Source organism: Trachinotus anak, unplaced genomic scaffold, assembly GCF_046630095.1.
Source record: "Trachinotus anak isolate AG129_WGS33_773 ecotype Australia unplaced genomic scaffold, CSIRO_AGI_Tana_v1 ptg000019l, whole genome shotgun sequence".
Classification (NCBI taxonomy): Eukaryota; Metazoa; Chordata; class Actinopteri; order Carangiformes; family Carangidae; genus Trachinotus; species Trachinotus anak.
The window spans coordinates 8,736,646-8,762,500 of NW_027273870.1; the positions used below are offsets into that span (position 1 = coordinate 8,736,646).

Below are 25,855 nucleotides of genomic sequence, written 5' to 3' on the forward strand. Positions count from 1 at the left end.
TGTGTGTGTGTGTGTGTGTGTGTGTGTGTGTGTGTGTGTGTGTGTCAGCGAGTGAAAAGGGAATACTGTCCCCATCTTGATACAGACTGCTGCCATCTACTGGTTTAGAAGAAAACAGACATGTCATTGTGATTGTTCTATTGCTTAATAATTCTGTGGCTTCAAACCTGTTGCTGCTTCTCATTGTCTCATTTCTTTGTTATAACTTAGTTAACACCACCGTCAGGTCAAGATATGACTAAACACCTGCAAAAGTAATGACATGGCCATCAGCTGTGCTTATTGTTAGCATGCTAACAGCCCTAAACTGACATAGTGGACATGTTAGTTTTGTAAATGTCAGCATTCAACTCTAGTATAACCTCTAGTGCTGCTACTCATGTGGCTGTAGACTTGTTTAAATGAGCAAGAATGACCTGTTACTGTGGATGGGCAGTGGACTCAATGGACAGAATAGTACTAGGATGTCCTGTTTAAGGGCTGCTACGTGACAAGACTACTAAACTGTAAAGTGTTGGAGACTAGTTTAACAGTACAAAAGTGGCTCATGAAGTCTTTGCTTTTCAGGATTGGCTTCACAAGAAAAGAGTTATATTTAGTTTTCTTTAAAGAAAGAAAGAAAGAAAGAAAGACAGACACCTTTCTCTTTGCCAAAATGTGGCACCTACATTATCCACAAAGCAACTCAGCTGCCATTACCTGAAGGTGAGAGAGTCAGGTTTGCTATGCTAGTAGCTGCTAACGTACCCTTAAGCCTCTAGCTTCAAGCAGAGATTGGGAGAGGGTACAGAGGTCCGGTGAGACCACTTCTGTCTAACTCCACACCCTCAAATCGTTTTCATTTTGAGAGTCGTCAAGTGACATCAGCTGAAGAAAATTATCACACAGCTCCCTCTGGAGCTGTAAAAGCTTCAAGTACCTCCTAAGGCCTGTAAACAGACTGATGTGGAAAACCAGTGGAGCCTCACACAGCCAACAGAGGTATTTTCACTTATTTCCTGATTCTTAAATGTAATAAAGCAAATACAAGTGCATAAAGAAGTTCTGTGTTCAGATCAGTAACTACAGTACTTTTAATACAATACAGTTTAATATAATATACCTCAGCTTAAAGGTAGAAAGTGTTTATCTCCCTCTCTGCCTCTGTCCACCATCTCTTTACTTCTTCTTCTTCTCACCACCAGATGGAGCCATTTGAGATGACAAGCATTGTACTCATGCACTAGGAGGCAATTATTTTGTTGGCTGGTGGGAACGGGCAGTGGTCCCAACGAGAGCCAGTGAACTGAAACACAGCCAAAACTGTATTCATATAACAGCTTCTGTGAACAGTGTTACCCTGCACAGTTACAACAAATATAAACTCAGTGGATCCTGGAGCATGAAGACAAGAATTACACCCTCAGATTGGTTTACTTTGAAGTAATCTCAGCATTTCCTTCATATTCAAATCATGATTTTCAGCAAGATTTTACCGAATTATGTTGAACCAATCAAATAAAACTTTATTTATATTCATTTATAGTTCTACAAAGGAGACAACCTGGATACAAGGATCTGCCCTCTCATCTGTGACACTCAGACTGGACCTTTTTTTGTGTGTCTTTGTGAAAGTGAGAGGTGGAGAAAGTGGAACAAACAAAGATGTTATATCTCTCTTTCTGTCTGTTTTTGTACAGACTTTGTTTTGTCTCATTATATGGACCGGTTAAATACGATCGGTTGCTGCTGTTGTCACATGTCAGTCCCGGAGGGAACACAAGATACACAAGATCATCATGTGATACAAGACACACACACATGCATGTAATCGCTCTGTGTTTGTACGTGAACGTGAGAATGTATATGTGAGGTGTGTGTGTGTGGATGAGGACCAAACAGAACCTAGTTTTGTTCATGGGCTACCAAAGAGCCCAGCATGACAAAGCTTGCCTAATAAGGCATTGAACAGAGGGGAACCCATGCATAGCTAATAGGCTGGTCCCCCGAAAAGCCTTTGTACCCCGAAACAAAAGCCCTGTCTTGCAGACAAACACACACACACACACACACACACACACACACACGAGGCAACAGAGAGAGGAGCGGAATAACAAGTAAGACAAATAGAAGAGTGGGTGTACAGATGGAATGAGGTGGGCAAAGGTCAAAAACAGGAGGAAAAGTAAACTGAAGAACCCATCACATTTTCTTAGGCACTACTGAATGAGCATTTCACCCTGGGTGGCTTTGCATCAATTAAAGAATAAAACAATTGGGTCTAATAACCTGAAATAATGTCAATAATAGTTGTGTTTGAGCAACAGTATGCAATGTCTGTCAGTATCATCTATTTTATATATTTTTATTATCACTGATGCAGAATCCTCAAGAGTCCAGCCATTTGAACAGAAAAATATTAATCTGTTGCATGATGAAAAAAAGAATTATAACCCACTGCAGCTGTATGTCCTAATCTTGGTATGCAGAGATGATGTAATGTCCTTGCTCTTTTTGTGAACACACGCAAAATATTAACACATTGTGTGAAGATAAAAATATCACAAAGAAAAATCATACAATATGTATTCCAGTAAAAGTGGCTTTTGGTTCATCATGTACAAACTGACAGGGGGATGTGACATTTTCAGCTAACATCTTAGTTTGGATTTTTTTTTTAAAAACTTAGCCATAATGCAACAGATAGAAGTCTAGGGTCTTCTAGGATTCATTCAGCTAAGTGATATGTGTTGTTAAATGACCTTTTGGGTTTCTCAAAGAAGACCGGCAAATATTTTTCGTTATTCATAGTGTTAATGCTTATCAAATATAATGGTAACACATGAGAGGCTGGTACACTACTTGAGTAAATGTGCTTTGTTACATTCCACCACTGCTTACTACCATGGTGGTATTCTGTTTCACATTAACCATCAGGACATGATGATGCAAATAAATAATTTATCCTTCAAGCTTTGCTGAAGACGTACACATAAACACTGATCCCAGTTCAGCGAGTGCGGAGGACAAATGTGAGGCACACACTCATAACATATGTGGAGGGGAATAGAATAAATCAGATAATACTGACAGTCTAAGAGGAGAAAGGAGGGCGCTCACATGAGGCTCTACAGAGCGAGTTCAACCTCTAAAACATTTATTTGATCTATTTACAGACAGTACAGTCAACTGAACAGAGGAGAATTGATTTCTATTGTGACACAACTGAAGAAACAGCATGGCTGCATTGCAACTTAACCATGACTACAGCAAAACAGTGGTTTCACAAAGTAGACTATGTACAAATTAATACTCTTAACTGATAGTAAAAATGAAAAGGACGTGGGATAAATTAATGTTTTCTGGAGAATATAGTATAGGATGAAGCAACAGTAAAACCTTTAAAAAGTGAAACAGTTTGACTTGTTAGTCCAATTTTTCTAGCTTCAATCCTGCAGAAAAAGAAACATCTAAAACTCTGTTGAACTGTGGAGAGAATAAAAAGCACAAAGAAGAAAAATGGAGATGAAAAACAGAAAACTGCTCATGAACAGTCGGTGCAGAAACTTCTGGATCGTTTGGTCACAGAGCGAGCGTGCATGTGTTTGCACCCGCTGTAGTCCTGGTTTTCATGAGTGACACGAGAAATGCCTGAGGTGAGAGAACAGCGGTGGAAACACAGAGAGTACTGTCTTTGAGATGATGCTTAACAGCTGAGCAAATGAGTGCGTTCATGGTACTGGAGCATATGTTTGCATTTATGGGATCAGGTTAAAGGTTAGATTTTAAGATTGTGTAGAGGTGTGTAAAGTCTTGATTGTAATTGGTTAAAGTGCATTGTTAGATTCTGTACACTTGGGAAGGAGGGGGATTTGGCACTGGTCACCACCAATTCATCCTGAGCTCGTCCTTGAGCTCATGTCTCCAAAGAAAAATCAGCACAGCAAGTCCGCTCAAAGGTTCACACAGATATACATCACACAGGGAAACTACAAAGGCAAGTCCTGTTCAAACCTAATGCATCCATTTTTCCTCTCTCAATGTGCCTGATCTATTTCATCTTAAGGCTGTTGTTCACATACAGTAGACGCTGGCCTGAAAGTAGTGCATACATCATTATTAACTCACTGTATCCATTGTTTACCTATATATGGACAGTCATTTCTATTGTATTTGTATTTTTACATTAGTTGCTGTTTATTTACACTTAAATCTGTGTTGAAATGTTTCTGTAATTAGTAGAAATTGATGTAAATTGAAGATGTTCTAACACTAATTTCTAGCACTAAGTTGAATGAGGGACGGGAGGAGATCTGGATGCATTCTGGGCCATTCAGCCACACACCAAGAGTGGCCAACAAGGAACTTCAAACTGACTTGGGTCAGTGGGTCAGTTCAAGTTCAGTGAAAGTTCACAAGTTTGAAGAGTTCACACGGGGGAAGTACCTGAGCTAGGCTGACCGTCCTGTGCTTGTTGTTGGGGTCGGGGTTGGGGTTTGCAAGGCAGGGCTGAGGGAGTGACGTAGTTGAGGCTGGGGCTGTTAATGTCCCCCTCTCCCACTAGAGTCAGATCAGACAGGGTGTCCTCCTCCAGCATCTGGACCGATTCTCCCCTGCCAGAGTCCTGGAGGAGACCACGCTGGGCACCCTGGGATGGGTGGATGGGGGAGATGGTGCCAGGAAATGGAGGCGGTGGTCTGGCTTTCCTCCCCCCTCCACTCTCAGTGCCCAGTGCAGAGTCCAAGCTCTGGGACTGATGGCTCACATTGAGCAAGTGGTTGCCACCTCCTCCTCCCCTGTCATTGCTGTTCGCCTTATTGCCCCGGCGACCGCTGCTAGGGAAGCTGCCGTTGGTGGGGTTACGGGAATTAGGAGTGGAGCAACTGGGCTCAGGGTTGTAGGGAGGAGGCACTGCCTGGTTGGTTGCCACCGGCGACAGGCGCAGAAAATCTGGGAGCTGCAGGTCGCTTTTGTTTAGCAGGCCTCGCTGGTCGTCTGCTCGGTTGCTCTGAGCTTTGGATATGAGGTCGAAGAACTCTGCAGGCACGCACACACACAAGACAGAAACACATGTACATACAAACAAACACATGCACACATGTATTTGTGCGTGTGCACACACACAAATACACACACACAAATGAATAATCACCCAAAATAACATCTTGAAAAACAGTAAAACACATGGATTGTAATTCAGAAAACATGCAGCAGAGGGTGTGTATTAATCAGTTAGACAAGTCAAAGCTACATTCAGTGTGAGCAGAGGAGACTGTGCTACATGTAGCTAGCTAGCTTTGAAAGCATTTGGTGCTGCTTCTGCAGTACTGCAGACAGGCAAAAGAGTTAGTGTGATCACAGCAACACAGCTACAGAAGCAAAAGAGAGAGAGGTTGTTCAGTCTTTACCTTCAGCTTCGTCTATATTAATCTTTTTCTGCTTTCTTTTCTCCGGAGCCTTATGGACAGAGACAGAGTGGTTGGGTAAGGCTTGGCCTCTTGTGTCAGGGCTGTGCCCAGCCTTGCCGTTTTCCCCATTGGGGTGGGCTGAACCTGCTTTCCCTGATGGCCTGTTCTCCCCCTGGGTGCCACAAGGAGAGCGGAGCGGGGCATTAGAGCCCTGATGAGTCATGGTGGTGCAAGTATGGGCACAAATAATGACAACAGATGGGAACTGGCTCTACTGATGGTGAGGACGGTGACAACTTGTAAAATAAGAACAATTTGATCAGGGAAGGGGGCACAAGCTTCAGTGATGGAGACTGATTTTGAGAGGGACAATTATATGGCAGGGAAATAATTATGATAGTGAAATTGTTGACTTGGTGTGATTAATAATCAATGACAGTAATTGGAAATAATGCTAATAAAACATAGATTTGATCAGTTCTAACTAAAAGACAGGTGGGATGTTTCATTCAGACAACCACATAGTCCAACACCGTGTGCACTAAGTATCACCAACATGTAGGCTAACAACCCACACCACAACACCAGAGGGACCAACTATCTACTACTAAAAGCCACACTACTGCCCCTGAGGCGGGAAATAAAGCCTGTTTAAAAAAAGATTTCTCTAGAATCAACCAAGAAATCAATAAATGACCATTTCTGGTGGTCATTAATCAGGTAAAACCCCATAAGTAAGAAAACCCCGACAGCAACCTGAAGTCCACATCTCTAGAGGGGGTTTTTAGAAGTTGTGAGATCCCGCAAATGCTCTGCGAGGCCGAGTTTGAATCATGTGGTCGGTGGGTTTGTCATGAAAGAAAGAGAACCAGGAAACCAGAGAGCAAAGTCGATGTAGCATTCGGCCACAGGCAGACCACAGTAATGGGACATTAGGAACCTTGAGAGTGTGACGAGGCTGTCAGCCCCACGGCAACAGTGCACAGAAATACAATCACACACACAGCCCGAACACAACCAGAGACACACACTGTACACCGGTGCACATTTGTGACACATTGCAAACAGACATGGGTGATTGAGGACAGCGAGAGACACTTAGTAGCGTGACATCGTCAACCAAGAAGTGGAGACATTTGGTGGGTTATGGAACATTCCAGAGCAAGAAGAAAATGGGAAATAAGAAACTGGAGGAGATCTTACTGTTGCTGATTGGTTTCTGCTTGTAGACGCTGGGACGTGACTCTTAGAGGGAGCCACTTTCTGTTTGTCTGATGGATGAAAGACAGAGTTAGAGATTCTGATGCAACAAGGATAAGAAATGAGACAGCAATACAAATACAGTTACTATGTTCAATATGTCATCAAAGACAGACACCGGCCAACATTTGTTATTGACAGAAACTGCGTGTATGTCCCTCACCTTTGTCAGGAGTGTGTTCTGCTATATCTAACACCACTCGCAGCCCGTCCAGGTTGGAAATAGGAAGACCTAGATCTAAAGGCTCTGACTCCCCACTCTGCATCACACAGACACACACACATATGATAAGAGTCTGAGGTCATCCCATTCACTTTTGACTATCTACAGGAAGTCAACTTGATGAGTGACTTACGATGCGTGCCACCAAGTCAGAGAGGTGCAGGCCATATTTGGCCACCACAGGCCTGAGGACCTCAGTCACTGGTTTGGTAGGTTTAGCTTTTAGGCCCACAGACCGGTTAATAGGGACTAAATCAAGTCTGGAGAAGAAGAGAAGAGGATTAACCTTTTCTGTAGGCCTGTGTGGCAGCAGCAATAGAGGCCACTGAAAGCTTATGTTGATATATATAACAGACAGAATGCAGGACTGTTTAACACATGTTACTGTACCTGAAGAGAGTGCGTTTTTCTAGTCGGAGGTCCCGAGAGCACAATGTCATACAGTCTTGGTCCAAAACAAGTGGCTGTGAGACACAGAACAAATTCATCATGAGAGATGTCCACCTAGTCACACAACCCTAATGTTTAAAATCACTAACTCGGTGGTATCATGGTTGCGCTTTCCTTGTGAGTTACATAGAACGGGAGAAGACAAACTAGCAACAACTCATGCTCTCTGACCCCCTGACTGATGAAATGTGTCTGTCTTGGTAGTTGTAATCATCATTTATTAAAGCTACATTAATAATTCATATGTATTTATGTGTAGTTGATATGACTGATGTGTTTTCAAAGTAATGTCTGTTGATGAGAGAGAAGCAAAACAGTAAAAAAAAAAAAAACAAAAAAAAAAACAATGACCTAAAAGTCACAAAAGAACTCAAAAGAAGTAAGCAAAACAATCCAGGATTAATTTGGTTTGCTTCATTTTCTTTTTGGTTAGGTAAGTATGACTGTAGTTTGGGATACCTTCTCCCCTCCAACCAGGAAGAGATCTATAGCTGCCAGGTTGATGCAGAGCTTCTCACAGAGGCCCAGCAGCAGGTCCCTGATGGACACTCCGGCTCTTAGTGGCACAGAGCAACATGAGCCGTCCGGCAAGCTTATGTTACACTGCCTCAAGGGGGCGCTGCCCCCTCCACGCTCCGTTGACACTGATACTGCACCACGGGAAACATCACCCTAGAGACAGGGAGGGGGAGAGGAAGTGAGACAGAGAGAAGACGGTTAAAAAACAGTAAGTCTGACAATATTTCTGTTCTTTTATTCAGAGTTGCTTTTTTAAAGTACATCCATTAAAGAGGGGGAGAGGGTGACAATAAAGCTGTTCAGTGCTGACATGAACACCTTTGTGCCTATTACTGTAAGGTCTTCACTGATTGTGAGTTGATGTCTCTTTCAGGACTGACCTCATTCCTCCCTGACCCAGGCATCCCAAGCTCCAGACTGGCTCCTGATGACAGTGAGCCCTGGGATTCACGGCGGCCATTACTGCCAGAGAAATCTGAAATACATTCATCAGTCAAAAAAGCCCTTCAATTTGATTGTGTCCATTTTTAAAAACAAATGTTTAAACATGTTTTTTGTGGTGCAATTAATTAAATAGCTCTGGAGGGAAATGACTATGAAGAATCACTTTTTGGTGATCTGTGTTACTTCACCAGAAACAGTTTTTTTTTGTTTCAAATTAAACTCAGCAGAAGTAACTGCAAAAACTACTGACTGTAGTTGAAGTCGGCCAACTCTCGCTTCTTAGGGCCTTTGCCGAAGCTCCTGTTTCGGGACCATGAGAAGAACATGCCTTTCCTCCGGTCTCCTGAGTCATCCCTGCTGTCCTCGTTCAAAGATCGACCAGATTTGCTCTTTTTGTCCTCCTACAACACAAACAAAATGAAACAACGGTACAGGCAAAGGCAGGCACACATTATGTTTGAAAGCCCTTTATAGTACGCCTGCACACACACAGCACTGACAACCTCAAAATTATTTTATAAAAACTGTTACAAAACACAGTTGTGTTGTGTTGTGTTACCTTCTTGGGTGTGGACAGGTTGGAGCGGTCAGAGCCAGTGGTGCTGTGTTTGGAGGTGGGGCTGCTGGGGATGTGGTAGGGGTCAGGCAGGGGCCTGCCCTCCACCTCCGCCAGCATACACTCCTGGTACAGCAGAGACTTGAGAAACCGTGTGTAGCTGTCAAACTTCATCAGGTTGAAGATCTAAAGAGGTGAAAAGGAAGAAAAGAATTAATCAGAGGGCCACAGAAAATACAGGAAGGAATGCACACAACCACAGAAAAAGGAGGGAAGAATGGGGCAACATAAAAAAGACAAAGAGACTGAATGCAGGCAGAGAGAATGCAAAAATAAACAATGGCAAAAAAGTTAAAGAAAGGAAGGAGAAAAAACAAATGAAAAAGGAAGAGACTTCAAAAAGGAAGGAAGAGGAGAGGATTAAAAAAGAAGAAAAACTAAAAAGTAACAGGGAAAAAATTTGTGAACAAGATGACATCAGTAAATCTAATATCCCACCAGCAGCCCCTTCAAATTGTTCGTATTCTTGGATGACTGCAGACCTACTGATGATTATGTTTCTTGGAGCCTGACATACGTGCTATATGTCAAAGATATCTGAAGTTAGCACGCTAATCAGCTAGTCACGGCTTGTCCTGTCTCATAACACTATTTTCTACCTCAAGAGGCAATAACAAGCCACTGTGGATTCCAGTCTGTCCTCAGTCCAACATGAGAGGATGACGAAGTAGTAACTCTGAGTAGGTTATAAACCTGCGTTTCAGCCGTCCTCTCTGTGCCACACTCCTCCACTCTTTCCTCAAGCTCAGCAACTGATGCTGCTGCTCTAGCTGCTCTCCCTAACGTTCCTACACCTCTACTCCTGTCACCACTATGTCCTCCATGTCTCTCTGACTGGGCAGACTTGGTGTGAAATTGTCGTTGTCAGTCTAACAATAACCAAAGGAAACGGTCTATCAGTCACTTGATCAGATTGCAAGGTAGTGTGTGGGAAAAAATGTTAGCTTGATGTGAGGGTTAAAACTTGCACAAAGATTGCATTTCTGTTTCTTATGATAAGGGTGGATACCCCAACAGTTGGCCAAGTCCTAGCTTTAAAATCTAACATTCATCCACAGGCTGGCGCTACAGGACGAAGTCATGGGGTCATAAAAATCAAATATGTCTGTCCTCTGGGAGCCATGAATCTACCATTTAGATTTGTATATTTCTTGTGTAAAAGTGACATTGATGTATATGTATATGTGTGTGTGCACATGTAGGTCTCACTCTAATTCTTAATCAATGGCGCCACAACATCTTGATGAGTCCAGGGATATTTTGGAGAGGCTCATCTCAGGCTTTGATATATGTGTGTGTGTGTGTGTGTGTGTGTGTGTGTGTGTGCGCGCACCTTTGAGAAGCTGTGTGCGAATGTTTGATGTAAAAATATAGAGGTTGATGGTGAGGATATCTTTCTAGCCTTGTGACTCTTATCAGAATTTGAACATCTGAGCTTAGCTGTTGAAATCAATAGAGCTTTTCAGCAAGCCCCCCCCCTCTCCACAACTAAGAAGCCATTCACATCCATGAAGCTAGACAGCAGGCCAAGATGAATGTCATGTTGTATGAGCACCCGGTGCTCTAATACTAGTACATTTTCAATAAAGGTCTGTTTTGATTCCGTTTTTATGAGTAATAATAAATTGGTCCTTCAGGGAAAGACTCTTTTCACTTCCTGCTCATGAGGAAGGTTAGAGGTCAGTGTCATCTAAGTGCAGCTTCCAGAGCAGAGGCTTCCTGTTTGACTGAAGTGGTTAGTGGTTGAGTGTGGGGTTGGTGTGTGCAATTAGTGTCATCCTACCTGCAGCTGCTGCTCCTTAAACATATCTGGTCGAGGGGCATTGAGGATGTCGTCAGCGAGTTGAGCTTGACTGTCTATGTTGACCGGTGTTGTAGCTTTACTGGACAAAAAGCTGTTGTAGATCTCCCTGGCTCGCTGAGAGAGCTGGAGGTGGTGGGAGGTTCAGGGACATGGAGGGTGGAGGAGACGTTGAGGTGAAGATAAAAAAGGGAGAGCTGATTAACACATAAAATCCCCTCACTGTTGCTTTGTTGCAAACAATGTCTTGCATGTCAGTTACCTGCTTCTTGTCATTCTCAGGGACGTGGCTAAAGAACTCACACGCCTGCCAAAACAGGATATTCTCCTCACTGAACTCTTTCTTTAGGAACTCCTGTAGCACAAGAATTAAATGTGGATGAAAAATGAGGAAAAGACGACTAATATAAACATGGAGTCAGAAGACAGAGGTGTATTACAAATGGGTTAGTTGATACGAGTCTAAATCTTATCAGTCAGCATAAGATTCTGTTATGCAGTCAGCAGTTCATTTTATTTTGTTTTACATTTTGAAAAATATTTGTGTGAGGCAGATTTCTTTGACTCCCTGAGATAAAACACAATAAAAACAGGATGAAACTAATTTGTCAAGTAACAAATGGTCAACCTGACATGATAAACACAATATATGACCACTGCGTACAGTTCAAATGGGGCTTTTAAACTTGTCTGTAACTTGTCTCTACAGAAAATACTAGATACTAGAAGCTTTTCTAATAAAGAAGAACTTTCGCTGGGTTGTTACAATGCTGCAAGGTACAGGTCTGTCACTTGACAGTCTGAGATGCGGCCAACAGAGGCTGGCACAAAACAAACTCACTCCACAATGCTTATATTTGATGCACTCGTCACACTCTTGTCGTGTCACCCGACAGAAGCAAAGCTGATTTAACTTTTAACCCGGCAACATGAGAAGAGTTTGATTAGTTGGTTGGGATACAGAGCGAGATACAGATCTCTCATGAGCATGTGCTGGCAAACACCAGTCATGTGTCGTCGTCATAGTACCGAGAAGTAGCGGACTCCCACGGGATCTTGCAGCAGCCTCTCGAAGCAGACAGCCCAGCTGGCCACTCTCCTCTCAGTGTGGCGCCGGTGGCTCTGGACACTGGGCAGGCTGGCATTACTGTTCAGACTGTTGTCGCTGCTGCAGCCTTGCAGCTCCACGCTGTTCAGTTCTGTACACACACACACACACAAACACACACACACAAATACACACATCAAACAGCTGTAGTAGTAGCTGAAGTAGTACGGTGACCTCAGTGGGGCTGGGAAGCTTTAAGTATGTCAAATCTGATTTTTATTATTGAAGCATGCCATTTTGTGATTTCATTACATTTTTGAAGTGTGTGTGTGTGTGTCTGTGTGTGTGTGTGTGTGTGTGTGTGTGTGTGTGTGTGTGTGTACTTGTACTTGCTACATAGTAAGGACCAAAAAAAGTATTTTACTAACAAAGTGAGGACATTTTGGGAAAGTGAGGACATTTTTGCCGGTCCTCACTTTTTGAGACACCTTAAAATCAAAAATTTCCCAATATCAATAGTAACAGACTCTCTGCTTTGTAGCGGTTTCTCTCTGTCTGCAGGAGCTCCACTAGAAGGCAGCACTATCAGCAGCATGCCGATGATAAGAGCAGAGCAGCAGCCAGTCCAGTGAGACCCCATCGACCCACACATGTCCTTGCTTTGGTTGTCTGTTGCTTTATCTTGTAAATCACATGTGATATAATCAAACTGATGTTGAATACGAGGACCTGCTTTCCACTGTTATGCATTTGACAAGAGAGTTGTGTAAAACAGTAATGTGATATAACCAAAACATCATGACACAACTCCAGAGAAAGTCAACAAAGAAAAACAATGAAAAAATAGCGTGTTTCTACTATCATTTATGAGTGTAGAAGAAGCAGCTGAAGTGTCCCTGCAGCTCCAAACAGTTCTTCAGTTCAGAACTGTTGTAAGTGTATGAACAAACTTTTTGTGAACAGCAAACAGTGCAGTTACTGTTTTGTATTGTGTATTCTCTCCATTAAAAATATTGTCGTAAAATAATATTCTAACATTCCCATTAAGAAGATTTGTGCATGGACAAATCGTTTAAAGGACAAGCCCAATGACTCTAAGAATCAATTATTTTTCCCAAAACTAGACCTTCCTGTGTCTATGTTCCTAATAAACCAACAGACTTGTAACTTAAAGAACGACAGAGGCTTATAGAGGAGAGCTGAGAGTTACCAGAATAAAGGAGCTCCAGGCCTGATGAACTGGGAATGGGCTGCTAAGTTGAGATAAAACAAATACAAGAACAGCCAGAGGGAAGGCATCACTGGTCAGGTGCCTGAGACGAGGCCAGTGCTGTAAATAGACTGAAATAACAGGATCCTGCCCACAGTGAAAGTCCTGTCTGATTTAAAACTTGGAAACTTTACTATTAATGGATAATTCCAGTGTGACTTCCATTTAATGTTATCAGTGACCGTTTTCACTCTGAGGATATTTTTCATCATTTTTTTCCAAACTGCTCAGCTCATTCAGTTTCTAACAGCGTAGTAAACAACTCCTGAGTCTCCTACTTCAGCAATTAATGGTAATCTATCACTGTGAATGAGAAGCACTGATCCACACCTTCTGCAAATGACCTACAGTGGGCTCCAAAAGTCCAAGACCACATCCCCAGGAAGAGGAAAGTGGTCTCAGACTTTTATCACTAGTATCACAAGGGCTGGAGTTTATCACAACACACAGCCTTAATAAAGCACCACTCTATGACAGGGACAAGCCAATAACACATATCACACCAGTCACACCAGGCTATGAATAACTAGACATCGTTCCATATTATTGTGTTGTGTCATGTTATTGCTTTTGACGACAAACAAACCAAACAAGCAAACTGCCTACAGCCAGTACATTTTAAATTAAATGGAAGTGTGATTCAAAAAAATTACAAAATTACAATTTCTGCCAAAGTCATTAGTGGAATTAACAGTAAAAATTGCAACGACGCGTTACAGCATGTTCTGGCTAAAACAGTTGTGGTTGTGTCGTATGAGAGATTTGTGTATTTATGTTTTCATTTGTGCTCTTTGCGCTGGTTTGAAGTTGATGAGGCTCTGGTCAGAAGAGGTGATGTCACATACTTCTGTGAACCAATCAGGATACAGTGACATTTGAATCAAATTGTGATGACAACTGATTGATGCCAAATGATGTTTGAAGTCGTGATTGGTAGGCACACTATACCGTGTGTCATAATCTTGATGCTATGAATGCATTCATTCAGAATTGTTCAGGTGTACAGAAAAGGGGCTGAAAGGAGCTTTAAACTCTTCATAAATAATAACAAAGGATGTTCTTCGTTCCAAATTTTTACTCTGTTGCTTATTTAATCATGAATATGTGATGTTACAGAAAAATAATTAAGACGCGAAACATGAAAGTTTTCAGGGGCATTAAATAAGATTACTAAATAATTTAGTGTATTCTGAAATCCTCATCACAAAAGACATTTACAGAGATATTTTACAGTGACAAAGGTCAGAAGTCAGGGTGAGCACAGTTAGATTTAAAAAATATAATGGGTAGGAAAATATTTACTTTCCTATTTTAGAAATGTAGAATTTTCTGCACAGACAGCATTACTGCCTCTGTCTGTGCATTTGTTTTAAAGGCAAAAGTTAATTCACTTTAATCTCTTCATGGGGCTGGTACATTACACTGGAAAATATCAACCAACATATTTAATTATCACACCATTCAGCCCAGCAACAACATTTTAAACATATCAGCTGCCCTACCTCATTCATACAGACGGGTTCAGCTCATCTGCAGCTGTAGTTTGTGGTTACAAAACCACTGATTTAACAAACCATCTGTATCTTGTGATCAGGAGATTCCTCTTGAACTTGGCAACGTTTCAAAGACTAAACTAAAGACGACCAGATATTCAGTATGTAAGGATTATTGCTCCTCCACTGCTAAAATCTGCAGTTTCTCTACTTGAAAAACAAGCATTTGAAGCTCCAGCTGTCACCTCACCTGGGTAGAGCTGGTAGGAGCCTGTGTGGTGCCAGCGAGGCAGGTAGCGAATCCTGAGGGGTATCCAAGCCCCTCCATCCATACTCTCCCTACCAGGGCCCCTCACAACCTCAAACACACTGGGATGAACACACAGTCCAAGACGGGGCGCACACATATACGCACACACACACAGCTGACGACATCACAGGACGGAAGAGAGGAAGAAAAGATGAAGGAGACTGAAGATAGAGAGAGAGAGAGGCTGTTAGTGGTGTGCAACCTGACTGACAACCTGAGAGACCACGGAGAGTCAGGTCACAACACGCTCACGCATCCGCTTCTACGTTCACACACACACACACACACACACACACACACCTCTGAGCTTCCAGGCAGGTAATGGATACAAGCACATGCAGGCCTCGAGATGATGAATAATTCAGAGTCGAGGGAGGGAGCTTAAAATACTGGAGCCCACATGTGCACACACATGCACGCACACATGCACACACACACACACACACACACACACACACACACACACACACACACACACACACACACACACACACACACACACACACACACACAAACTGCAGTATTGATGAGGAGTTTGTTAAAGAAAGGCCAATACTGGGGCTAATGAGGCCTGCAGCCCCCATACAGCTACAAACACACACACACACACACACACACACACACACACACTGTCATGATGCGAAGAACAAGGAAGTATATCTCAAGCCTACTCTTGTGTTAACTTTGCTGACAGATCAAAACAAAACAAAATTTGTGAGCTGGGTTCAACAAAAAAAATTATATAATACAGCCTTCAAAAATTATGCTGTAAATACAGGCTGATTATTCAAGAGTCAGACAGTGACAGTTCCTGTAGTAAAAAATTGTAATCCATGCTACAATTCCTTGGAGAATCTATCCAGGTGGTTTCTGCACTGAACTGTGGAAACGATAATGTAAACCTTCAGTTACTGATTTCATAAGTTTTCTCAAGTATGTAAAAACGTTTATGAAATGGAATAAATGTTAAAAGTTAAAAGTTGTATTAAACATGGATGAACTAATGTTATCATTGCTGACACAGAGGAGAAAAGCTTTTAAAGCTCTAGTATTTATGGACTAGCTAATGCTGAAAACTCGGATTTAGCTAAACATTTGAATTAGTTCCAGTAATAAGTGGCAGCCATGTGAAGCAGGTAAAAGATTCTGATGTAGGCGGAAGTTGTGAGTTTGTTCAAACCCACACAGGGCTACCTTAGATCTTGATAAAAGAGGGCATTTAGCTTAATATCTTCCATTTTCTCAGCTTCTTTGTCAGTTGATCAGTCTGAAACATTGCAGGGGAAGAATGGACTTCATTAAAGCTCCAACAATGCAGGGCAAAGGGGAGTGGAGTCCTGTGTTGCTCAGAAGACACATTCAGCGTCCACCCAGAGCTCAGCTTCTCACAGAATAATCAACAGTCTCTACAATGTTACTGTTGTCTTAGGGTCTTATTTTTACGTTCTTCCATGCCTCTCTAAAGCACTTTGAGTTGCTTTGTGAATGGTGCTATATAAATAAACTTGCCTTACAAGTGGGAAGACTAAAGGACAAAATTAATCAAGATAAATCCACAGAGACACTGCTGGGTAAACTTTTATAAGCACCACAGCAGGTAGAGTTGATTTTTTCATCTTTGATTACGAGGAAACCGGGACCATCTCTCATCACGTGTGTGTCTCACATGTGTGCAGGAGTCCTTCGCTGACTAAGATAACATTCATCATTCAGCCTTAACTCAGTTAATGAGTACCTCGTCTCCCAGTGTGCAGTATGAATAAGCTACCATCCTCTGATCCTAGGTTTTCCTAAATGTTAACTCATTATCTCAGAATGAGGTCACAATAAAAGAGGTGAAATGATTTACAGAAATACACATGATATTTTTGCCAAAATAAAACAGAGGAATTGATGTTTCTCAGTTCACAAACAGTCAGTAAAGACTGACCCATCAGGTGAGCTGCTTGCTGTGTGTACATGTTGTAACACCTCATTTGTATTATACTGGTGATAATGACATTTACTTCTACTTTACAGTTTGAACTGGGAGGAACCATTAAATAATTTCACTACTATGCCATGTTCCTTATAGCACATGCATAAAAATGTGGAAGGACAGCCAACTTTCCACTTCACTCTCTGACAACACACACCCTCCTCCAGAGACATGTGGTGTGAATAAGTGGTCATAAACACTCCTGCGTTACAGCTGACAGTGACCACGTCTGCCACGGACTCTACTCCCCTTTTGTCTTGTTTCTCACCTCCTCTTCCTCCTTTTATCTCCCATCAGCAGTAAATTGCATCTTTCATGTGTATTTGTGAGGTGTTAAAGCCCCACTCCTAGTCTCCCAAATCTGAGAGCTTTTGTTATTGTTGGCACATGCTAATTGCTCAAAAGACACAACAGTTTACTTCAGATTAGGTCACCACCACAACACCGCAACACCACACAACTATGAAAGACACAGAATCTGTCCATTTAAAAAACACTGAATGGTTGGACATCATGATTAAAAGCACAAAAGCAGTACAAACCTCCTTCCCCCACATCTTTCGACTTAGAGGGACTGCCTCCAAACATTTCTGTGACTCTCTCTGAGACAACAATCTGACAAGCATGCCCACTTCACACTGGGGTTGGTGCCAGGTGTGTGGAAGTGAGAAAGCAGACAGGACTTCAACTTCTCTCTTGCTTTAATTACTTCTGTCACTTTTTATGTGCGCAACACCAGCACAACTGTTACGGGTCTGTCTGACAGTTTGTACCATTATCACACAGCAGCTATGAACACCTTTGCTTTTGCACCAGTTCAGACAATACTTCATACAAACTTTGAAATCAAATCTCTGTATCAAAAACACTTGTAAGAATTAGTAGCAAAACATCAGCGTGTCCTATCCAGGGCTTGTCAATACAAGTCCTCGTGTGCAGCTACTGTGTTTACAAATTTGGGGCTATCTTTAAGTTGCAGCCTGCCAGCGGCAGCAGAGGTGGGGCAGAAGCTGAACAGGTCAAACCAGACAGTCTGCTGTTTATGTGAATTTAGTGAAAGCTGCCACATATTAATGAGGTGTCCACTATGAGCTCAGTCATGGCTTCACAGTTTGGAACAAGAAAGCTTGCACAACGCAATAAGCCATGTACAGTATTTCATACAGTTCATCTCAAGGTGGTGAGTGCATTTATAGTGGACAGTGGTGTGTCTACAGTCAAGAAGCAGACTATAAGAGATCAGAAGAAAGATCATAGATTATGAAGAATGAGGATGTCAGATGCTGAAAAGGAAAATCTACTCACCTCCATCGGAGACTGCAGCAGACTGTAAAAAAGCACAGAGAGACATCGATTAGGATCTTCATTCATCACCCTGATGACACACATTCATACAAGCTCAAACAGCAAGCAGCTGCCCGGGCATGCACTTTTGACCACATGGAGACACAGGCACAGAGTGACTGTGTTTCTCACAGGACCTGGCCCATTATCTCACAAACACAGACACACGCGCGCGCACACACACACACAGACTTTCACATGATGACACAGTAAGGTTCGTGCCCACACTCATTGGCTTGTGTGTGGGTGGAATCATCTGTGAACTGGCTGTGCTTGCTCTGCGAGAAAACCTCCTCAGAGGGGTGGGGCTTACTTTATGTGTGTGTGTGTGTGTGTGTGTGTGTGTGAGGAGGTGAAAACGAGAACTACCTGCCCCCGATATCACAGTGATGTGGGATGTTTTCCTGCATATCTCACAATCACCAATTATAGATAGTTTATCAATTTCAACACGTCGACCATTAGTATAAACTTCTGCTGTCTCATTCATTACATTTTCTTTCTCTCGCTTTATTTTTCACTCGCACAAACACACACAGGCACAAATACAAACACATATATAACCCAAACTTACTTTGGACTCAAATCCTATTTCCACTCACACAGACACAAAAGAGCACACAGACAAACACACACAGCATACAATGCAGTGATTTTTATCCCAGACGTGGTGAGCTGGGATGAGATCATTCAACACAGACATCAGTAATGTAGCTAACTTTGGAGCAGAGTTCAAACACTCTGTGACTCAGGCAGAGCAAAAGGAGAGGAGTAGTCAAGAGGGAGAAATGGGGAAGAGAGAAAGAAAGAGAGAGGCAGATGGGAGCAAGACAAGAGGGAAGGGGAAGGCAACAATTAAAGACAGAACAATTTGTCAAAGACAAGATGGAAAAAGAAGAAGACAGGGAAGAGAGATGATGTTAGATCAGCTCTCTAGATAAAAAGCTTCATTGTTAATGTATCAGAGACTTTTGATATTGTTAATGATTTACTCGATAGATGTTTTTCTGTGAAGCAGATATGTAGGCAAATACACTGGTTCTGAAGGTATTTTCTGTGGAAATGAACTTTTAATGATCTCATCATTAGTCAACACAGACGCTAGACAGCGTGATGTTTCTATAGGATTATATTAGAGTCATCAGTGAGTCATTTTGACACATTGAATGGCCCAGTGACCAAAAGTCTCACCGGCCTTTGCCATGCAGAAGAGCCAAACCAGCCATTACATAAGAGTTCTATCATATTTTGAAGGTTTTGTCTCTGCAGCAGGGTGTCTGAACCCTGTCTTTACCCTCATAGTGAAAGGGAAGTGGTACTACCTTGTGTAAATCCCCTCACTATACATAGGGAACCAGTAAATAGCTGTCATTTATCAGAGAATTTACATGAAATGAGGCCAAGTTACTGTCAGCTTTCCACAAACACTGATTAATCAAAGATCAGTTATGTAAGACAATCACTGTACACCCTGTGAACAAGTAAAACAGAGAAACCTGGGTCGTATAGATGGAATAGACAGCCATGTCTGTGTATATATGCATAACAGGGTTGAACATGTGTGAACACACACAGAGTCCTCTTTGTGTTCAAAACAATGAAATGAATCTGAAATCTGAAAGTAGCACTAAAATACTTCTACTGTAATAGTTGAAATAAGTCGGTTTCCACAGCTGAACCGTGCACTGTAAAATTCACAAAAAAGGAAACACCGTAAGGAGTAATCAGTGCTCTGGTCTGGCTTCACATCAGTGAAGGACGTTGCCCTGTAATGTCAAGAATATCTTGTGTTATATCAACAACACACTAGCAATGAACTAACCTTGGTTCCAAAATATGCACAACAACCAGGTTACCTCAGTGCATGAACTGTAAATGTTCTCTTAGATTTCCCCCCCTGCCAGTAACACTGTTTCTTTGGTACATGCTGATATAGACATTCTCCAGTCAACAATTAGCAAAGCTTTTCATGTAAATAAAATGGAGCATATACAGATCCTGCAATACTCTGACTCAGATTTAATATACACTATGTAAATCTGATTAAACTGACCCCTCAGTGCAGCATATGTGCTGGTTTGATTCATGTGCATCTTGACCATTTCCTCTGTTGAGCCAGTCTGTCCAGGCCATATGGCACAGCCAGCATAATCACTGGGATTAGCTATTTCGGACTGTCCCAAGCAGAGTAGAGGTTGGCACCAACATGTGAAAAGAGATTTAATGTGACTTTATAGCAGTTGCTTGTGGTTGAACCGCTGTAGAGGACATGACAAAATGATGGAGGCAGAAACCTCACCAGTGGAAACTGGTTACCCGATCCTTACGCTGATTAGAATCCCACACATTTCACATCTCACACTCTCAGCAGCATGTATTGTGTCTCTGATGTGTGTGTATTTCATGTGTGTGTTACAATATGCTGTGTGTTTATTATGAGTGTAGCTTACAGTTCTTATGCATATGGTTAACATCTGTTTGAGATGTGTCTTTTGAATGTAGAGTACATTCTTTTGCATATGTGCGTGTGTGTATGTCTGTGTGTGTGTGTGTGTGTGTGTGTGTGTGTGTGTGTGTGTGTGTGGGCGTGCCTGTGTTCAACTCCTATCCCCATTCAGCTCTAATGTGATCATTTCCAGGCATATTCAGTGGTTGGTCTTGGCCCCTGGTCCAGGCCCCAAGTCCCCTCTCCTCTCTTTTCCTCCTTTAACTTCCCTCTAACCTATTTTCAAACTCCCTCCCTTTGTTTGTTCTTTTCTTCCTCTCCAGTAATCCCACTCTTTTCCCCAAATTCTCCCCCTCCAGTCGTCCCTCAAGTTGTTCTCTTTTCACTCCCTCCTTCCTTGAGCCTTTCCTCAGTCATTCCAGTAGTGATTCCCCCTCCTCTCCTGGCAGATCCTGGTCATTCCTGACAGCCCACAGGGAATGATTGGGGTTTTCCAGATTTTCCCTCCATTCCTCTCTCCAACCTCTTATCCACAGAAAAACAAGGAGCTGGAAAATCTAACAGTCTTGATAATATAGAATCATAATATCAAATATATCTCCCTCAGTATGTAACAAAGTACTGCTTCATACGCCCCATGTTTGCTACTTTCAGCCTCCATTGCTTTCAGACTTACTAGGCCCAACACTCCCTCTGTATTAGTGCCTGTAGAGATGTACCTCTGCATCACAGCCTCAATATTGTCTGTGGTTATTGTCCTTTGATGCTAATCGGTCACAGATACTAACGGGGCTTTTATGCTCTCATCATACAGTAAATGCACCGATAAGATCAGCAGAAAAAAAGTGACACAGCAGCACATGACTGATGGTTATGATTATGGTTTCCACATTTGTGAAGAACTTTTGTGTCAGAGAAAAAAAGATTCCTTGCAAAACCGCAGAATGTGTGTGTTCCTATGAATTTTGTTCAGTCTCAATGTAGCTAATGGTTTCTTGTTATCAGTTAACATTTCTACTCATTATGTTCCATTTGAATGCTCTCAGACAGTCAGTTATGATGCTACATAAACAGCTTTATTACATTTCCGTCCATAACTCTGCTGAATTGAAGAAAACATTGAGGGGATACACAAACCATAACAGTCACCAAAGAATCTGCACTTTCAAAATATAATCATTTCAACAATGCCACAGAATAGCAGTTTGGTCTTACTATAAGTAACAACTGCAAACACATAATGATACTGACACATTATCTGACTAGCAGCTGAACTTAAGTCAGTGATTTAACTTTCTATCGCAAACATCAAAATCAAAATGGAGAGCATGGATGTTTTTTTCAGTTTAAAGCTTTTGTAAGTTTTCTCTGGTGCCAAACGTGGTTTCTTGCTGGGAGTTGGTGGTGGTGATGACGGGGCTACAGTTGCTATCGGAAAGTGACAAGATGGGCCAGGGATAGTTGGTTGCATGCTAACTTCGGTAGAGGAAAAGACATGATAGAGACAAGAGTTAACATTGGCGTTGCTTTCCACTGCTGAAGACAGCTCTTAGTGAGAAAAGGAATGAAGTTTGATGCTGAACTCACAACGTTTCCTCTAGACTGGTAAGTTAATGCTAACGCTGACTATGTAGCTATAGCAAAATGTACAAATAGCTTCTTTAAGCGTTCAGGTTTAATTATGGATGCATAATGTGTTTATTATGGTTATGGTTTATTATGGTTAATTATGGATGCAATTGAAGTGAAAATAAAGTATTCTCCATTTTTCTGGGGACCCACAGAAACTCCCTGAACCACACTTTGAGAACCACTGGCTTAAACAATTGTTTATCACTTGCTGGTATTAGTGTTATGTCGACAGACCAAGTGGCAACCTCCAGGGCTGTGGACAACTGTATGGAGGGTGAATTTTTATATAATTCACCTGCTTACATTTCAGGGAGGCTTAAAGTTATGTATAATTGAGGGTTTGCTGTTTTGAGTGACAGGTGGGCGAGTGTATGCTTGCCTCAAAACGGCATGTACCAAAGCCTGAGCTCCACACGTCCCACCTCTTTGCCATCTAGCCGGGGGTTAGGCGGAGTCAGGAACTGCCAAGATGGTGATGGTGAAGCAGCCCACTCTAAGCTTCAAAACCGCTCCTCAGAAACTTATGGGTGACATCATTCTATGCAACACATCCATAAATTAATTTAATTAATCATTTCAGCACTTGTTGGTAGATAGTATCAAATCTTATCAAATGCCCTTTTTATAATTAGTCTAGTAGGATCATTTTAAACGTTAGTCAGTGAGATGAAGATGTTAGTCATCTTGGAATTCACAAAAATGAACTTCATAAGATTATTTGGTGGTCTGAGAAGTGCTGTGCTCAGAATAGTGAAACAGTGGAAGTGTTGTGGATATTTATACAATGAGCACACATCACTTAGACACCCACTTTAACAAAAGATAAGATGGCTGAATCACATGTCTGCACTACAGTGAATCAAACATCATTCCCACTCTATCCCTGTAGGCATGTGTGGTTCATTAGGTCCCCTAGAATTACAGAGAAATCTGCTCCACCACCTTAAGAGGTAATTGATAGTGATTTCAAATTGGATGGGGCGTTGTATTGCACTATGACATTGTTGATCAAGAATAATAAAATGACCCGCTCGATTATGTGCATTTTAAAAAACTGATTTTTAAACTGCACAACTTGTGCATTTACATACAGCTTCCTTTCAGCTCCTTGAACATAAATTGCCACCTTGTAGCCACATACCTGACCTGTTTGTGCTGGGTTTGTGTGTGTGTGTGTGTGTGTGTGTGTGTGTGTGTGTGTGTATGTGTGTGTGTGTGTGTAGGGAGTGGTTGGTCACTGTGTGTACAGGTCCCAAGTGCTTTATTAGCTGTGACTAGTGGGAGAAGGGTGGTTTACATCATATGTTATGAAGCCTGAACTTCAGGTTCATACTCTGCCTAAACACAGGCTAAAATTTACAGCCATTCACTCTCTTTGTTATCATAATATAAATAATTTCAGCAATAAAAGTCTTCTTAAACAAACTCAAGTTTTCCGAAATGTTCCCTTTCGGTGTGTGTGTGTGTCTGTGTGCGTGTGTGCGCGTGCATCTAGGTGGACGATGATTCCTGGAAAATGACATTCTCTTTTATAGGATGAGACACAGAGCAGCCAGTAACACTTAACACAATAAATAAAAATGTCTATCTGTGGGAGAAACGGTCCGGGATTACATATGCACCCACACACACAAAGACAACACTGTTTGTACCACAGGAACCTATTCTTGGCTCCATCACTGGAGCAGTAACTGCCACCTTTGGTAAGGAATAAGAACTCTTATGTGTGTGTACTGTCAGTGAGAGACGACTGAAGAGACTGAAATATGGAAGAACACTGAACATATCCCCTGAGTCTGCCCATGTGCCTGTAAACACTGGCATTACTACAGGAGACCACGCCTGTAACTGCACAAATGACACACACATGCTGCCCTTAAAAGGTGACTTAGAATTCACAACACAGATTTCCCAACTGCACACATTCAAACATACACACACACACACTTCCAACTGAGGAGGAAGCTGTCTCAATGTGTGCGTGCCTGTGTGTTTACTTTTGAATATGAGGTGAATAGTGGCTGCCATTGAGAAGGCCAGTCACCCTGCCAGGATTGGCAACCATGAAACCGCTTAGCTTTACCGTAGCTTACCTCTGAGGGGAGAGGATAAGGTGAACAAGCTGATTAGGTTCTAATGATCCAAAAGTGAAACGAGGCTGTGCAGGTGTGTGCATGAGTGAGGATGCTTTTCATTCAGCCCCTGAGATGAGGTTACAAAAACCACAAATCTAATCACTTCCTCAAAACAAATAGCAGATTATTTTAGGAAGAATTCAAAAGACATACCTGACTAAATCAATGAATAAATAAACATACACCAATAAGCAAACTCAGTGTGAATGGACCCTTTGTGTTCACCATTTCAACATCCCCACAAACATTTCAAAACTTCTTTTTTTTTTTATTCCAAAGTGAAATCCTCTGTAACTGTCTCTGGAATTCTGGGAAAAAGCCCTAAATCCCTGTGATGCACTCAGGAATCAATATCCACTGTCTATGAAAGGAAGGAATGCAGATAATGTTTGTTTCCCTACAATAGAGCCATACAGGAGATGTGACTCAGAGACTGAGCTGCTGATAAATGTCTCTTTTACTTGGCTCGCTGCCTTAACGCACCACCGTGACACACAGACACAATACTATCTGATCAAATACCCCTGTCGAAACACCCACACAAACCCGAACTCACAGCTGCCACTTGTCACGCTAAATTAGGGTTAAAATTTGCAAGAAATGAGTGAGTCGACTCAGCTCACCTTTCCTCTGCCTGTGTTTTCTGGTCACCTCTGGGTGAAATGTACAAATTCTATGACTCTAAGCTCTTTCTGTCTTTGCCTCCATTTGTCTGAATCTCAGGCCCTGTCTCTACCTCTCTCTCTCTCTCTCTCTCTCTCTTTCTCTCTCGATTCGCCTGCTCTCGCCCCGAACACATCTGGCTTTGAGAGGAAGAGAAACAGCCTGAAGCCATCTCACACTCTTGTTAGTCTTTCTTTCTGTCTCACTTTACCTTTGTACACACTTCCACAGGCTGCCACCACCGTGTCCTTTCTTTCTTAAAAATACCAGACAGGATTCATTTCAACTTCTGTCCTGTTTGTTTCCCAAAGATCCCCATCCCATGCCTCTCACATTTCGTCCTCATCCCTTTTTTTCCCTCTTGTGCAGTGTGGGGATGATGGATTCCCTTTATTCTCCCTGCGTACTTCCCTGCAGGTAATAGTCACCTCTTCCCTCCATGTGTTCCTGTCTTTCTAACTTGTAGTGATCAGAGCAACACTGGTATTAACTGTGGTTGCACTGACTGACAGTCTCACTCTCGTTTTCTCTTTCTCTTTCCTTTTCCATCATTCTCAGACTGTATATAAAGCCGGGGTTCAAAATTAATGCCTGCTGAACAGGAAAAGTGCTGCTGAATTTTTTCTGCGTCTGTTAACTTTTTCCACCAGTGACACTTTGGCAGGATTACAACCAGACTTTGGTTTGTTATTAAAAACTACTTTGGCTTATAAATCACTGAATGTGTGAATTTTTGAATCCAGCAGTAGCTAAGTTTGCTAAATGAGTGAGTCTCTCTTAAGGCAAGTTGAGCACTTTCTCCATAAAGACCACTTGTAAAGCATTACAATTTTGTG

The 25,855-nt window shown here is 42.1% G+C and overlaps 1 protein-coding gene and 1 long non-coding RNA gene across 9 annotated transcripts in view; one reads left to right on the plus strand and one right to left on the minus strand.

Annotated features, from left to right (window-relative positions):
• The first annotated feature begins 313 nt into the window (after window positions 1–313).
• On the plus strand, window positions 314–1,706 carry LOC139636152 (uncharacterized). The gene is made up of 3 exons (XR_011694348.1): window positions 314–981; window positions 1,185–1,422; window positions 1,526–1,706. It is a non-coding gene; the product is annotated as an uncharacterized lncRNA (long non-coding RNA).
• A 1,413-nt stretch (window positions 1,707–3,119) lies between these two features.
• Window positions 3,120–25,855, minus strand: part of rgs12b (regulator of G protein signaling 12b) — a 42,527-nt gene continuing 19,791 nt past the window's right edge. For 6 of the 8 annotated variants that reach the window (XM_071503904.1, XM_071503906.1, XM_071503902.1 and 3 more), the window contains 14 exons: window positions 18,105–18,126; window positions 11,730–11,899; window positions 10,963–11,055; window positions 10,683–10,826; window positions 8,843–9,025; window positions 8,534–8,684; window positions 8,220–8,314; window positions 7,780–7,992; window positions 7,261–7,334; window positions 7,004–7,130; window positions 6,811–6,907; window positions 6,591–6,658; window positions 5,388–5,559; window positions 3,120–5,016 (listed from right to left, as the gene is read on the minus strand). In XM_071503904.1, coding sequence (XP_071360005.1) covers window positions 4,409–5,016; window positions 5,388–5,559; window positions 6,591–6,658; window positions 6,811–6,907; window positions 7,004–7,130; window positions 7,261–7,334; window positions 7,780–7,992; window positions 8,220–8,314; window positions 8,534–8,684; window positions 8,843–9,025; window positions 10,683–10,826; window positions 10,963–11,055; window positions 11,730–11,899; window positions 18,105–18,126 — 2,217 coding nt within the window. In that variant the 3' untranslated portion in view covers window positions 3,120–4,408. The remainder of the gene's footprint in view (window positions 5,017–5,387; window positions 5,560–6,590; window positions 6,659–6,810; window positions 6,908–7,003; window positions 7,131–7,260; window positions 7,335–7,779; window positions 7,993–8,219; window positions 8,315–8,533; window positions 8,685–8,842; window positions 9,026–10,682; window positions 10,827–10,962; window positions 11,056–11,729; window positions 11,900–18,104; window positions 18,127–25,855) is intronic. The other 2 variants (XM_071503909.1, XM_071503910.1) reach the window with 2 other exon arrangements.